Source organism: Ambystoma mexicanum, chromosome 4q, assembly GCF_040938575.1.
Source record: "Ambystoma mexicanum isolate Mex_15411 chromosome 4q, UKY_AmexF1_1, whole genome shotgun sequence".
NCBI classification, from domain to species: Eukaryota; Metazoa; Chordata; class Amphibia; order Caudata; family Ambystomatidae; genus Ambystoma; species Ambystoma mexicanum.
The window spans coordinates 984,820,435-984,837,636 of record NC_090928.1 but is presented as its reverse complement, the minus strand read 5'-3'; the positions used below and the strand labels follow the sequence as shown (position 1 = coordinate 984,837,636).

General features: G+C 42.9%; 1 protein-coding gene across 4 annotated transcripts in view; it reads right to left on the bottom strand.

The window, feature by feature from the left end:
• Positions 1-1,899: 1,899 nt before the first annotated feature.
• Positions 1,900-17,202, bottom strand: part of RPS6KC1 (ribosomal protein S6 kinase C1) — a 1,976,431-nt gene continuing 1,961,128 nt past the window's right edge. For all 4 annotated transcript variants that reach the window (XM_069608548.1, XM_069608549.1, XM_069608552.1 and 1 more), the window contains one exon: positions 1,900-5,549. In XM_069608548.1, coding sequence (XP_069464649.1) covers positions 5,439-5,549 — 111 coding nt within the window. In that variant the 3' untranslated portion in view covers positions 1,900-5,438. The remainder of the gene's footprint in view (positions 5,550-17,202) is intronic.

Genomic DNA, 17,202 nt, shown 5'->3' with positions numbered 1-17,202 from the left:
TGAGACTGTTTGTGTGCATGTACATATGAATATGTTCATGTGCCTGAGTAAGGGTCCTGATGGGCGCTGTGTGAATACTTCATTCACATGGCACCCAGGCAGAACACTTCACTCATGCATATACACAAATTCACAGACACATGCACACATCAATCCTCACCTATGCAGCCTCTCTCAATCATGCACACAACACCCACAAGAACACTTACAAAGACACACATTCAGGGCCTGTATACACATACGCAACATCCACATAAGCAGTCACGCACCGATACAGCCACTCTCAATCATATATATAGCACTTACCAGACCACTTAATTCACGCAAATAAACTGACATGCACGCACACATTAAAAATACAATATCTCTCCTACACAGACACAACCGTTTTTTAATTTTAAACACTTAGCTTAGCGGCTATGGCAGTGAGCTTCTCGGAAAGGCCAAGGCTTTCTCCCTCTTCCTCCAACGTCATCACATTGTCAGAAGAGAGGGATCAGGAGACGCCCTTCACCCCCTCCTCCTGCCTATTACTCGGTCAGAAAGAGGGCAGGGTCAGCATTCAGACCCCACCCCCAGGCTGGGACAGACAGGCATAGGGAGTGGTGAAAAGCCATTCAGGATGTTATGTTATGTTTTTTGCCATTTATAAAGCGCTCTATATATCACAGGTATGACCTCAAAGCATTGGTTGGTTGAACGCTCTCGGGGACCGTGGTTCAGGTCAGTTGCAAGAATAGGTGGTATAGGGTGCATGGGTGCACAGATTATGTGTGCAGCTGAAGCGCCTGTGCGATGTTAGCTGCATCCTAGCATTGGTGTGGTGGTATTTGATATTAGTAGAATGTGTGCAGTCAGGGCGATGGTCACCAGGATTGGTTTCTGGCTGCGTTAGGCCTGTTTAGGACGCTTATGTGTGCAGCTACGCCTAAATCGAGGGATATAGCTGCGTTTTATCATAGTGCTGAGGTTTTCAAGAGGTAATATAAGTATGTGAGCAGCTAAGCCGAAATTGATCGAGGGGTATAGCTGCATTCTAACTGTGTGTTGGTGTAGAGAAGAGACGAAATTGATCGAGGGGTATAGCTGCATTCTAACTGTGTGTTGGTGTAGAGAAGAGAGTGAGCGTAGCGATATGAGAGGGGAGTGTATGGGTGGCTGGTTTAATATAGAGGGCTTGCTGTTCCGGAATTAAGGTCCACGTTTGCGATTGCCACGTTCACAGTGAAGAGGGTGCCTCGGAGCTTGATTCACCAGCAACCCCAAGGCATCTTGAAGGCCGTGACGTCCCCCGTTGTCTCCCTAATGCCTTTCACAAAGCTTTACATGAGTGAAGGCATGGGTGTTTTATTTGCTGTCCTTCACCCATGTAAAGGGCTGTGCAGGGCCTAAGGGACACCACCAACATTTGCATTTGGAAAGAATTTAAATGTTTTAGAGTCTTTGCAAATGCATGTGCATTATTATGGAACGAATTAAAATCACACGTTCTATAACACAAATGCATCTCTTTTTAAAACATTTTTAAAATATTGCTGCTCTGCTTTTCTTTTTAGCAGGACCTGGACGGTCCTCAAAATTAAGGGGTGGGTGTGCCACCCCAGTGCCCGATAATGGCGAGCCCCCACTGCTTGAGAACAGCATCATGAATCTTAGAAATGCCAATGTACCAGCTGCATGTGCTGTGACAGTTCTATCTTGAAGTCCTCACTTCCGGTAATGCCATCCATGCTGACACAATCTGTGTGAAGGTATGTGCAATCCCTGCTCAGAACCGCAGGAGGAGTCGAGAAGTGAATCAGACCGGTATTTGGAGAATATCCATGAACACAATCCTAGATAAAGGTGTTAGTAATGAAGCAACACTGCAAGGGCCCTGGAAGCATCATCAAACACTGGGAAAGTCAACACGTATTTTTTTTATTTAATCACATGTAAATAAATTAATAACTTCAGCATGATAAATTTCAACGTTTTTTATTCTACATTAATGACAGGCAGTCTTTTTCTGTTCTGGAAGTCAATTAATCATATCTCCCTACAATACATTACAAAGTACATGTGCAACAAACCAAATGTACATAGTTGTCCCGCAAATAAATGAACCGGTCATTTAGTCTCCCACAAAAACAGTTTCAGTTTTTGTTTTAGTGTTGGCAGCACTGTTCTAAACGAAAGAAATACATAACAAATATGAAACTTAGTGACTGGACTTACATTGTTTGCATATCAACAAGATTGCATTAAAATATTTGATAGTCAAATATGCAAAATGGACAGATCGTGTATGCTTTTCTGTGAATATTTTAAGAGGGGGGGGCTGACTCCCAGCATTTTATTCCAATATCCATCATGCTAAAACGGGTTACACAGTCAATGGGCTGCCGCGGGTGAAATACCACTCCTCTCTATGCTATAGCTTGTAACACCAAGCACTATAGAATAAACTGCCAACTTTGTGTTTGTGCAAGAACTTTAAAGAGAGCTACGCCATAGAAAATAAAAACAATACAAATAAATGCTAAATCAGGTTATGTATTTCAACATGTGCACTCTCCCCAGCATAGCCGTACAAACATTATAAAATACACATTTAAAAAAATGCTTCAATCCTAGCAGCGACACATACTCATCAGTTAATAACGAACATGTGCTTGCGGGAAGGTGTGAAAGACAAGATAACGAGAGAAGGAAAGCGCCGGCCACTGTGTCCGACCGCACCGGCACCACCTGTCCTAGCCATGGCACTTCTGGAAGGAAGCTCTGGCGTGGCCTCGCCCGGGCCATTGAGAGATTTACGAGCAGCACAGCCGGAGGTGCTGTTCCTGTGGCTCACCTGCGGGACTTCCTGTTATGAAACTCCTAAACGGTGAGTCTGGGCTACATACCGCACGATGACGTAGTGCTGAACGGCGCTCAGAAGGCAGTGGAGCGTCTGACCTATCGCAGCCAGCAATTGTTATTGCAGTCCCGCTGCCATCAAGGCAGTGTCTATTCTAGTGGTAAAAAATGTCAACAAAAAAAAAAGCATGCCCTCATTTCACTTAGAAAAACACAACCAGATTTCCTCTGTTTAACTGAACCATTTCCCATTGAGCTCAGCACCAAAACAGTAGATAACGAAAAGAAATGGCAACACAAAATTACAATGCAAAATAAATGTAATAAATAATGCCATGCGATGTTTTAAATGTAACTGTGCATTTGTCCCAGGCCATCAGGGAAATTGTGCAAAAGATACGCCAACTAAAATACTGATGATTTAAAACCACAAAAATAAATCCGACGGAGCGCGCCACTTCGGCTGATAGTATGACTGCTGTATATGTCCAGTCCCTTAGTCACTATGGGTGGGGAGGAACGCGCCCAAACACGCTGGAAGCTTGCTGCCATTTACCAAACCAGCTCTGGACTTATTTTACATCGAGAGCTGATCGGCGTGTACAGCTCAAAATGGGCACGTGTTCTTTCACCCACACAGCAACCATCCAAGCATGGCAGCCATGGGAGGATTGGCTTAAATTAAAAATGTTCAAACCAGTGCCTTAAAACGAACACATCCCCGATTATGTATCTCCGATGGTGTACACAAAGACCATGGCAAACAAACATCTGTCTCGAAATTAAACCTTTTTTTGGTCAAGTGGAAGAAACGACCACGGGATCAAATGAACCTTCTTTTTTTGGTAAGAGACTGTCAGAGCTGAGCAAAGAGTCATTTTGAATTATAATTCAAGTTAAAACAGTGCAAACTCCACACCGTGCATGCCTCCATTGATAGAGAGCATGATACTGCTCTCCTTGCACTGGAGGGATTGTGCCAGGGGTCCAGGCCGGGCGAATGACCCCGGCACACATCTGTTGCTTCATCTTTCTGTACATGAAATCTGGCCTCCAGTGGAGGCATGGATTACTGTCATTTTGACTAAGCAGCCTTTGTTAGTGCTTTCTCGTCAAGACGGCCAATCACTTGTCCACTTGGGCCCTGCCACCAGCCCTCTCTTCGGACACCAGCGAGTGAGCATACCCTGCCACAAACTGAACTAGAACATGAGGCAGCCTTCCTCTAACTCCCGAATTACAGGGACTTTGCTTGCCAGCGCTGATCACAATATATATTGTGAAGGAGTTAAAAATAATACCTGCACTATATATATTTCAATCGTTTTCTTTTCAGTTTAGAATTAAAAATGCAACATGTTCGTGACAATTATCACATACATTTTGTTTTTGTTAGGATATTTTTGAAATTGCAGAGACCACAACCTTCAAAGGCACAATACTAACTGAATGATTTATTTCTCACATCAGGCCATACTAATGTGGCAAACAATGACTTCCTCAAAAAGAGTATCAGCATGGAACATACGTGTCACTGCAAGACGCACACCTCCAAAGCTCCGTCACCTTGCACTGCAATGATGGACCTGCCCATGTGATTGGACAGTCTGTGTCACGTGCTCTGCAGGCTTTCTCTTGAGACAGAAGCCTGCAATGCCCAGCAGGCATCAGAATCAGGAAGGCTTTGGTATCTCTTGCCCTCCCTGATCCCTATGGCAATGGGTGATAACGGAAAAGGGCGGTCATGTCGCTACAGGAGTAAGGGGTGAGGTCAAAGGCTATGTCTAATGTGCAACCCCAACAAAGGAACAACATTTCGTTTACCCAAAGATGTTTGTTTTCAGCGCTGCAATCACTGTATAGCCTTCACTGTGACTGGCCCCAGTCTTTGCTGGGCTGGAAGTAAACACGGGAAGGTGTGCAACTGCACAAACCTTCATCGCATACTGTACCACTACAGACCACTAGCAAAGCCTCTTTGCTGACAGGGGACAAAGGCTAGCAATGGACCGTTTAATTGTATTAATTTAGAAGGTTCCTTCATCCGGCTGTGCTCTTTGAGATGTGTTCGCACTATCTCTTGAACACTGGGCCTATATTCTTGGTTCGATGAGCAAACATTTAATATACCAATGATATTATTGTAAAACGTGTTTAGCCTCTGCATCTTGACTAAAAAACAAAATAGCGGAGCACAGGACACAAGTATTCATAATTCATAACCGGCATGAAGGTATCTGCTCCCCTTTTGCTCACCTGAAAGGGCTTCATTTTTTGGGCAACGGGGAAGGACGTTTCATTACATTCACAATCCCACAAGGAGACTCCCTCTATCAGCTTCACTATTAGTGTAACCCTACTGTTACTTACTGTACAGTTTAAGTTCCCAACATGCTGCCAATAAACTGGGCAGACGCTAGGACTCCTAGCAGCCACTTGCAACCCACGTCAACTATTGTCTATTCATTTCTTCTTTGTAGGCATGATTTTCAGGTGGCAAGCGACTTAGTGCTGGTTATTAGCAGACCAGTTTCACTTTCCAGGCCGTGTAAACTCCTCAGAGAAATGTTCATGCCGTTCCACCAGCCTCCGGTCTCTTATCGCGGTAGCTCTGTCCAATTCACACCAGCAAAAAATGGATGGGATTTGATATCTTCTACACCTCCAACTCCAGCACCCAGGCGCTCAAGGGGGTTAAACTGCAAAAGCTTCCAAAAAACAGACAATTAGACAGTAAACGGGAACAAGAAATACAAGATAAATGTCTTACAATTCATAAGTGAAAATACAGACCACAATATATCCTGTCACACTAGATAATAGAGAGCCATAGCAAATAATTGGTATTCTTGTGCATCTTCCAATATTTGACCTTATTTAGGCTCGGCTGATGGGAGTGGGAATAAGCTAGTGTCTCCTACAAGCACAGCTGGCCCTTCCCATTCAGTAGAGAGAACAGTCTACAGTGTATAAAGGTAAGATAAAGGCCACATTGCGTGTGCCAGTGTGCTAGCCTCAAGCTAGGTTAAGATTAGGCATGGGGAATGCTCCCCAATTCCCACGGTCAGCTGGGTTCCCACGCTGTGCCTAAAGCATCCTCACCCTCAACAACATTCAGCTTTCGAGGGAAATACATGACTCTGCACTGACCACCGCCCAACCAAGTTAAAAATGGCAAAAACCAAGCAACAGGTCACACATTTTGACTGTCAATGTACTTGCTTTTATTGTAAGAAAATACAATTTAACATTTATGAAAATATCTCAATATATGCTCTCTTCTACCGATATCCCTTTTATTTAGTCCAGTGGAGCATCACGGGACCATATTGCATTCAACAGTAAAGTGGAATATTTAATTCTGCCACTGTTACTGCAGCGGAGATGTCTGGGAACCTTTCACTACCCCTTGTGCGTGAATGAAAAAATATATATTTTTGTTAAAATCTTACGCATTAGCAATAACTCAACTGTTTTTTTAACCATCTACTGTAAACAGCGGTGCCCTACAGGCAATATGACAGTGCAACTTGAATTGAAAACTACCACTGGGGACTTCAGATCTTGGACAAGGATTCATATCTTGTGATCCACATTCCTCATAAGTCATCACACATCCTCTGGCTGCAGCTATTACAAGCACGCAGGTGGTCAACAGGGATGCTGTTTCCCCTTCAGCTGCCAGTGTTGGACAAGTTCATGGCCTACAACATGAGGGGTCCGGTGAGGAACACAGTACTAGCTGCACAGTGGTAGGAACCCACTTTTCTCACATCTCTAGAGACGGTGCAGCTTCACCGTCCAAGTTTGAAAGCAGATCACCCAGGCCACCCACTACTTACAGAGGAAAAATCTTTAACTGAACACACCCAAATAATGTTATTTGGTGTTTATTTTTCTATTCAGTGCTGCATACCAGAAATTGTTGTTCCAAAGGGGTTGGCAACGGCTGTTATAAATCACCATCATTTGTACCCTCATTTGTGGAACTCCATTTATGACTTTGGAAAAGATAAAGGCATGAGTCAGTTCGGAGGAGTATCAAACCTGTCAAAGCGGCACCTCCTCATTAGAGATGCCCATGCTCTGACTAGAGAAATCCGCTCTCTTAATGGCAGATAAGATCCCTGGTGGCCCTGTGCTGTGAACGCAGCTGCCTCAATCAAGCGCATAGCTCTCAAGTTTCTGGGAGGGTCCACCAATCAGTTTGCCCTATGTCTAAGGGCCTTCATAGGTCAGGGTCTTCCCTCATAAGGCAAGCTATCTCAAGATGGTCATCAATTTATCAAGTATGAATCAACAAAATGTCTACTGGTACGCTCAAGGCATAAAATAAGCAACGTCGCATAGCAATTTGCTATGAACTTCTGTAGGTTTGCTAATTAAATTGGCACATATGTGGCAAAGCTAACTATTTAAGTTACCCTATTTAATGAAAGCACAACTCCCCCTGCATTATGCTCTTGACTTTAGGGCTCTAGCTACTCTTTTCTCTGTTCGCAGCAAGTTCAAAGGGGCTAATGGAGAAATAGTGCAGCAGTAATCCTCTCCTCTACTCTTTATTGCCAAATGCCTGTGTGGTAGTGGAAGGCAAGATTCTCTTTTCGTTTTCAAATAATTGCATACCAGAAGTAATCAGGAGGATATTTTGATTAAGCCAACTAAATCCTTTCAGGCAGAGACAGGTAGGTGGACAGAGATGTGGTAACTTTATTTTCAAGACAGTCATGCAATTCCATTCCTAAAAATGTAAGTTGTTACATAATGCATAATTACTGTATTGCTACTGTAAAACACTGCATTGTTTACACGCTTTCCACTAAAGTGTAGGTTTGTGCATCTAAATCTCATAGTGTCAACTATATGTCATTTTGTTGGGGAAGATGACGAGTGAACACTTTTGAAAATTAACATGACTAAATTCTTTTGATGGCAAACCTAGTTCTGTAACCTGCTGGTTGCACCATCTGTGCAACTGATGCTCAACCCATGAGCTGATCCCATACTCATTGGCATTCTATCATATCAACCTGTTGCTTTATACCAGCTTATACCAAAAGTGAGATGGCTGCAAAGTACAATATTCCACCTAGTTTGCCCCGTTCTCTGCCTGCTACTCCATGTAGTCTGACTTTCTTTCCCCTTACATAATGAATACACAAAGCTAACTAGATGTTAAAGCACAGTAGCGATCAATAGTTCCATCCAGACTGTACATCTATAGATCTACTGCAATGTCATGTAGTTAGTCTTTGCTCTACGATTAAGATTGCATTATATAGTAGTACCTGTGGGAGAGAACTGACCAAACTGTTTTCAGAGCCTTTTTACCATAGCTATTCTTGTCCATTCATGCAACTAACCATTTACATTTTACAGACACTCATACGGGGCTCACAAAGTCCTTTCAGCCACTCGCATAGTTTAGAAGATTTTATGAAGGTGGAGTACTATTCACAGGGGATGTGTGAAACTTGTATTTAACAGTTACTTTGTTTGCAGTAAATGTCAAATACAAGTTTCACTGTGCATGGCTGGATTCTGGGTGGCAGCAGTGTGCCAAACAAAGTGGGTTTGTGGTGACAAGCACTATTTTACAGAAAGCACCTATAAATATGTTGTTATACATTGCAATGGGTCGAGTGCATTTCTCTTAGGTCGAGTAGGGAAACTAAGTTACTCGACTTGCAGGTCTAGTGGAATCTTAAAGAATTTACAAGGCCCGACTAATGTCTTACTTCAGTGGTACACAAAACTGCTGTATTGTTGTTCATATTATGTTTTGGGAACAAATAACTTTTGGTGACATTAAACATATTAATACAATACTGCTAATCAAGTGGGTTTGTTTGCTAATCAAGAAAAAGTTAATTAGCAAACTCTGCCAATCCGTTTTTGAAAACGAATTCATGCCTTGCGACGCTTGAGGGTGGTGGATAGCGAGATTGGCTGCGTATAGGGCTATTAGTAATATGTGGGTAGAGGCTACTAGAATTCACATCCTAGCAATCCTGCATCTTGATCACATCCTTCAAAATTGCTCTTTTGGTAGCGATACAGGCAGGAGGGATCGAATTCCAGTGGTGCTATTATTAGCTCGAAGGTATCAAGCACACTTTAGTCTGCCCTAGTATCAACAACCTAAAAATCAGTCTATTAGCCAACATGCCTATTCTTCTCATGTATGTTTTGCACACATCTAAACAAACAGCTTATCTTCTTAATGATCTTGGCTAAAGATTCAAAATGCACTCACTTGTTCATTTCACAATTATTGCAAAAATTACATCCGCGACAGAATGCAGGATGAATAAGCAATAAATCCAGTCACACAGAACGGCTGATCAACTAGATGAATTGTTTTACTACATGATCACTGGTGATCAATCACAGGCCGCAACACTGCATTCTTTAATCATACTAATCACAAAATAAGTGATATCTATCCATGTCGCATAGGGACGCATAAAAGATGTACCATAGATGTAGAGTCTTTTCGTTGATTAACTGAAACGCATTACCACATTCAATTGTTCAAATGGCATTAAGGAGTAAAGTCTAAGTCCAACACAAACATGAAATACCGTTTTTTTCCATAATAAAAAAAAGAGGTAAACCACGGTTGGAAACTCTCAGGGTTTGATTGTAAGCCAGAGGATTCTGGTGTAACTTAATGGCCACTGGTAGAGGTTATTTCCAAGGGTCATCCACCCTGCTGCCAGATAAGCCTTTCATTTCAGACTAAGCATCCTTTTTGCAGATGTGTTAGCTTGAATTTTAAAACAGCACGAGCATTGCAATAAACTGCACACTTTGTGGTGCTGAAAACTATTGTTGGTGGGTAAAATGTTGCCTGTACTCTATCAGGCGAGGCTGGACCCATGACTCAATTTCTTACAGACTTTGTTAAAATTCTCCCTTCAACAAACACTACCCACCTTGCTACCTTGCATTAGACACAATGGTTATAAAATCCACACCTTTCTACAAAATGGTATGCTCCAGCAAGTATTCTCTTTACCTGTTAGTTTTGCATTGGTTAGTTCTAAGTACTTCTGACCAGCAGCACTAAAACAGATAAACTCCAAACTTAGAGTCACCAATCCTATGCATATATATCTATATTCTGTATTAGTAACCCTGCAATGTGATTAGACAATATATGGCCCCGAGAACAGGATGAGACCTCAGAGAGAAAATAAAATAAAGGTAATTCTGTGTCAGGCAGCGCTTGGTTTGGCCCACCGCATCGCCATTCTTCCTAATCCTTGTATCCCTGCACTTACCTATTGCTCCGGGCTAGAAGTGTCCCATGACAGACAGTTTTCGTATCAGCAAGCAGAAACTCTTCTTGCAGACCGCCGTTCATCCCCTTCCATTGCTGGCTTGCTGCCTTACGCTGTCAAACGAGTTTAGCAGACATCCTCCCACCTCCTCTACATGCGCCTTCACCTGCCCCTTCCTCATCCCACTATATAATAATGCATGGGGCCACAGCAGTTTCTAGTCCATTTGGTGAACAGGGCGAAACACTAGGAATGCGCCCCCCGTCACCCTATCCCGTGTGCCACTCCCACCGCACCCAGAGCGCCACTCCCACCGCACCCCACGCACCTCTCCCAACGTACCCCACACGCCATTCCCAAACTACACCGTTAATTAACTCCTACCCAAAGTCAATCAGTCCGTCACACAAGGAATGAATTGCCATTCGCAAACGGTGGGCCACTTTTTCATTGGTGCCCAAGACAATTTTATGCCCCAGTCCCACTTAGGCTGCAGATAATGAGGACTGGGCACACCAAGAGACCATGAATACGGCACAGGATGCAGTATATACAACCAACAAAGAACACAAGATGCTGAAGGGGGTTTAGAGGCAACGTAAGCCAAAAGGGCAATGACAAGGAGACACCTGAACCCAATAAACAATGACTTTAAAATTCTTTGAATGGAAATTAAGTGTATGCTTTGATACAGTAAAGTCTGACTGTTGACTTGTTATAAGGATACATGGACCCAGATTATTTATTTATTTATGCAATGTATGTCGGGTACATGGACACTGATTATTTATTTATGCGGTTTGTTGGATATAGGTATCCGACAAACATTGCATAAATAAATAATCTGGGTCCATGTACCCGACACACATTGCATATATAAATAAACCGGGTTGTGGCTTAAAGAATATTTATTCAGCAACACTCGTCAAAGCTATTATCAACATTGAAACACGCGCCTTGAAACACCTTTGTATAGGCGCGTTATAAATGCCATATCATATCATAGTATAATGAAGTAACTCATCACCAGTGCTATGTAAGTGGTTTAAAGTGTAATTGATATATAATTTGGAAAAGAAACAGTATGAAAGAAATAGCTTTGCTTTAAACTACTATTTTGGCAATTTTCTGGGCTTGCAGGGACGCACCATGGGTACAAACGGGTCTCCGTTTTGTACCGTGTCGGGGCCCACGGTGTGTCCCTGCAAGGCACGCACACTCCCCACAGCCCACTGCACCTCCCCTCCCATCTCAATGCCAGCAGGAAACCATTCAGTGACTAATGGGCCACCATTAGCAGGTTCCTGCTGGCATTGTGATGGAAGGGGCTGGCCTTAGCTGCAGGGGGATCTAAAGTGGTTTTATTGGTGTGCTTATGCCCCCCCCACCCCAAGTGGCGCGAAAGTGGTCAGAGGGAGCCTCTGACTTCTGTAATGTCACGTAGTACTTTTGTACTACGTGACATTACAGTCGGAAGGGGCAGCGCCAGCACCTGACCTGCAGAATTTTCCCCACGTCAATGCGCCGCCCCACAAACTTGGCAATTTCATCCCCTCCAGAGGCTCCAGGGACTGGGGCAATTGCGCCCTGGGCAGCTACCCGCCTCGCCCGGGCCAAGAAACGGGCCTGCATGGGGCATTGTATCATACGCAGCCTACTCTGGGGATACCAAGTTGTTTATGCCCGCTTGAACCCACAGAATCGGTGTTTAAAGCGTTATTAGTGCCCCGAGTGAAAGCATATGAAAAGCTTCCACTATCTGTGAAAAACATGTGTCGTGCGATTAATTCTATGTATGCAATTGCATTGCTTTATTTTAGCTTCATCAAAAATCAAAGTCAAAGCAAATTAACAGCCTGTTCTTTTATTTGAATAGAATGTCTTTTAGACTGCTGGAAGGGCGTCGATATGTGCTAACAGCATGTCCAAAGTATTTTGGGGTGTACACATTATAAAATAGCAATTCAGAATTTCACAGTTATAGTGTTAAATCAGAAGGTAGAACTGTTGTAAGTAGTGATGACAGTCCAAGGAAGAGTTCTCTGGATGGCAGGCGGGAATGCCCTTAAACGATTTAACAACAAACACACGCACAAAGAGAATAACATTCACCCGATTTTGTGTCCTCAGTGGCCCTTCTAAGAATAAAGATTTTTTTAACCAAAGGAGGCATTCATAAATAAAGAAAACGCCTCATGTTGCCCAGTAGCTGGTTTTCCCTTTGAGAAGAACTGGTCATTCGCCCAGGATATTGCAGTTAATTACTCTGCCCTAGCTGTGATTTTGCCATGTGCAACTTTTGCGCTTGGAAGCTATTCGATTGTCCAATACGCATGCCCTACGTTATCTAGAAAGAAACCTCACAAACCAATGTTACAAAAATTCACTCAGTCAATCCAACGTATCCAAAATTCTTTGTTACCTTCCTTATTTTGCACATTAAATATTTACGCGTCTGTTGCTCCGGCTGGTGGACACAACATGCGATTTGTCTGAAGAAGGGGATAGTAAAGTCACAGGTACAGGAAACAGGGATATCTGGAACACGCCTGGTGGGATTCTTCCAAGAGCAGGAGGCCGCAATCTCTGTAAATGCTGCTTTGACCTGCAGCCTGCAGAACGATAGGGGAGGAAATGTTCAAGAACGTGCTAATCATGATGTCAAGAGACCTTTCTTCGTCTTCCTGTTAAGGACTTCCGCTCAGCACCGTATAGTGGCTTCCTTGTCTACTTAAAAGGAAGAAATATGACAAACTTGCTGATCACCCTCCATGACCCAGAACCTCTCCAGGGAGAGCACTGATGCACAGGGATTCATATGTATGATGTCTCCTGGTGTAGAGATGCGGCGTCTGAATGTAGTTTGTTTCATTAGTCAATATTTATTGTATCAACATTTTCATGTTTTTTAATTCATTAAAAAAGTTAATGATCACAAAGTTATGAATTTGATAAGCATCATTAAAAAGACAATGACTGCACAGACTGTTTGATTCATAATTATTCATTTAAAAAAATGCACATCTTAAAGTATGGTTGAAGCCTTGCCGTGGCATGGCGTTGCAGCCCATAAATCTTACATCTTTGCAAATTCTACTTCTAAAATATTAGATCTTACTTCGCTTCTAATTTAACATGCAATGATAATAAACATTAACTGCAAAATTAAGCTATGCTGCCGTAACGTGATTCTCCCACATGTTGCAGGGCAAACCCAGCACAAAAAAAAATGCAAACTCCAGATTTAAAAAAATGCTTCACTTGCAAAACTAGCATGCCACCCAGGCAGTGCAGCAACTGGGAGAAGCCCAACATATGGAGTGGGACAGAAGGAGAGGTTTGTGGGGAGGTGCGGAGAACCTGACCTGGGAGTCATGAGTTGGAAAGGAGGGGTTGCACACACAATTGGGGCTCCAAGCAGGAAGAGGAGCGCCCTGGGGGGATGATTGACACAGAGAAGATGAAAGCACAGATGAAACGTTGAGAGGAGGCCACAAAGTGACCGTCCCTTCTGGGGCGACATAGGAGGAAACCAGGCAGCTAAAGGACAGACACATGGAGGGGGAATCTCTGCGACAGTGGCAATAAGGTGAGCGACAGGGAAAGGGCAACGGAGGAACACAGTGAAGTGGTTGGGGCATGGGGGAGTGGCTTAGTTGGAGTTTGTTGTGGCAGGTGCACGCACACCAGGAAGAGTCCATGCAAACAAAAAACAGCAAATCACCCCACTGTCAACTGTGTGGCCCAGTAGATGTATTGTCTTGAGATACATACATGCTTCTAGTTCATCAAAGAGAAGCTATTGCATCACAATGGAGTCAAAAACTTTGCACTGACTGACTTGGGGCTTTGGACAGTGTCATTTCAAACTGTCCCCGTTCGTCACACAAAACCCCTTTATGTGCAGACTGACAACCTCACAAACATTAGGCGCATCTCACTTCAGCTAACTAATCAGAAGACAAGTGAAGAAAATATCCGATATGCACAAACTGCCTCACTACACAACACGATGCAGCCCAGGGTCAACTGAGAATCAAAAATGACGAGCAGCAAAAACACCTGAGCTTAATCCTACAGTAGCACAGTTTACCAGCATTTACAAAAGCATGGAAATTACTTTGTTCATTTGAAATATAACCCTGGCGTCAGTGCTGCACAGTCCAGAGCCAACAAGCCCGTTCTAGCCGTGTGTGGGTGAAATCCAGAAACCAAGACACAAATCAAACTGGTATGTCCCATGTGTTGCACGGGACAGTAATCAATAATGAAGCAACACACAGCAAATGGGTGTACACCTACTATAGACATGTGGCACATACCACTGATAGGATCTAAATTACACTACAAGCACACGGAGGATCTGCTTATTTGGAGGCTGCAATGACTAAATTGGTATACAGTGTGTATAACGAAAATAAAAACGAATAGCCTTTTCAGTGAAAAATAAATAACGAAAGAAAAGTTGCATTTTTGGTAAAAGTATATATGGTGGTGGGGTAAGGGATTAGAAAGGGTGGAGGCTTGGGGGTAATTAAACTGGGGGAACAGGGGGTTTGGGGTGACCCCCCCCAAAATTCACTGAAAAGGTTTTCAATATTTATGTATTCGTTATAAAGACATGGAACTGACTATTCCAGGATCATGGTTATCCCATAGTGTGGCTCTGTGAACGCAGCCACTAATTATTTGTATGAATGTGTCCAGAATTGAAGAGAAACCTCTTCTTGACCAAAACATGAACTCTTTTTGGCTTCCCCTCAATGGGTGACTCTTCGTATCCTATACGATTTACGAATGCAAGAAAACCAAGGGTGGCTCGGTGAGCTGAATGAAGTAGAAGAATGTAGAACGGCTGCTCAGCATCCCATCTTTGTAAAAGGAATGCCTGAAATACTGGGATAGCATAACAGAAAACCGCCTCCATTTCACGTGCCGGGTATGCAGAAGAAATACCTACCCCATGTGGCGTAGGGCTCCCCTTTTGAGGTGTGCAACTAGCATGCATATTATGGCTAAAAAAAGACAATCTTAGCAGCCAATTCAAGTATGATGTCCGAAAAAAAGCTATTTGCCAATACAAATAATATCATCTTAATATGTAACAAATAACCATTAAAATAGTACTCAGGAAATAATTATGTCAATAGAAAACGTTATTGTGTATTATTCAAAAGTGCCTTCCTAAGCATCCAAACTGTATGTACATAACTAGCTACTACATATACCATGTATTCGTCATCGGTCAGTCTATAGAGGGACATATGACGTTATAGAAGGTCAATGGCATTCCTTGCTAGAAACGTCAGCCTCACTGACCACAAATGCAAGGAATCCTCAACGCTGGCTGGGAATTGAATGGAGATTCGGACTGGGACCCTTACATTACTCAAGGAAGAGAAGGCTGGAATGCTACCAACAATAAGGTAGCGAGCAGGATATCATGCAACAGTGATGGGCCCCAAAGGTTTCTTTAAAAACAGAAGCAGGTTTTAAAATTGTGCATGGGCTGTCTGGCACTATGGTTATTTTTGTGAATCTGCTTTAAAAAGAAACACAATATAGTCCTGGAGATAGCAGTGGGTGAACTATCATACCCTGCTGTTAGATAACTAGCCGTTAGCGCTGATTTTTGGAGCCAGAGGTCCTGACATGCAATCAAATTGTACCTTTCAAATGGGTGACCTCCAGCCCTCTAAGATTTGTAGCAATACCCTTGAGATGGATGGGGATGCAGACTTTATTCATACATCAATCATCAAAATGACGCAGGTAGTTGGCAAAAAGGATAACTTTTAAAATCAATTATCTAAAACGGAGTACAACGGACATCAACGGACGTCTCAGTTTAAATTCAATGCATCTTAGAAAAAAGCATTCTTTTATAGCAAAAAATCATCATAGGTGACATCAACCTACGTGGCAAACTACAAAAACCTATTGGAGAAAGTGATAGGGTCTAAAGGGATATCTAAGTATATGTTCTATACTAGTATGGGACAGTGAAAGAAAGCAATTGGTTTCTTAACATCAGGTGGGGCAACTAAGCCCTCCCAATAAATAAGTCACTATGAATGTCACTAAATACACAACGTCATATTGGCTACACAAACTATAGGACCCTTGATTATGTGGTCCCCTACAATTGGTTTGCAACTCTAACCTTTGTCAGAACTTTTCCTCCTACGATAGCAGCACGCAGGCTAAGCTTCCAGGTGCTGGTGAGCTTGTCTTAACCATAGCTTCACACCAATTAGCATATGAATTTATCATCACCTGTGGCGACAGTGGTTTGCTGTCAATTAGGACTTTGAACTTGTCCTAGGGAGTGTTCTTAGCTCTGGAGAATTCAGGGGAGTAAAGGCACGCCCTGCCCTCATGCGTAGGTGTGACCAACATGTTCGTCCAACTTCATCCTTCCACGTGACTGAAGACCACAAAATCGAGTCTCTCGTATATTAAAAATATTATTTTCTAATAGACCTCTGGCGCCTTCCTTATTTTGTTCATGCATTCTGAACAGGAGTTTTGTTCTTTCACACGATTTGTATCCAATGTCCGCTCACTCAAGCCTGATAAGACCTTGGCTTCTTGGCTAGTCTTCATGGTTCATCCAGCCTCGCCTTTCTGAGATTCACTTTGTAATTCATGTGTTTTCTTACTGTGCCACACTGGAAAAAGAAGCCTTCCTTTTTTAGCCCAGCTCTGCTATAGTTTGTAGTGGAAACATCCAATCTTTACTCACTTATGCATACATGTATATGTTGGCGCATTGCGGCAATCTATTCACTATAAAGCTATCCTCAAGAATAGTTTTCTTGCGTTTCTTTGCATCTGTACACATGTAAACTGGCTTGATATCTTTGTCAGTAGTGTGGCATAAACTTCTTCACCTTGGTCCCAAGATGTCACTTATCCTCGATGCTTTCTTGATGCCTTATAGAAAATCTGCATTCTCTTGTCTCTGCATCTCTTCTATGTACATCAGCTCGACTCTTCATGACATCACCATTCGTCTTGGCCATTCACTTGCTCTGCTTCTTCCGGGATTTCCTTCAAATGGCCATCATATTTT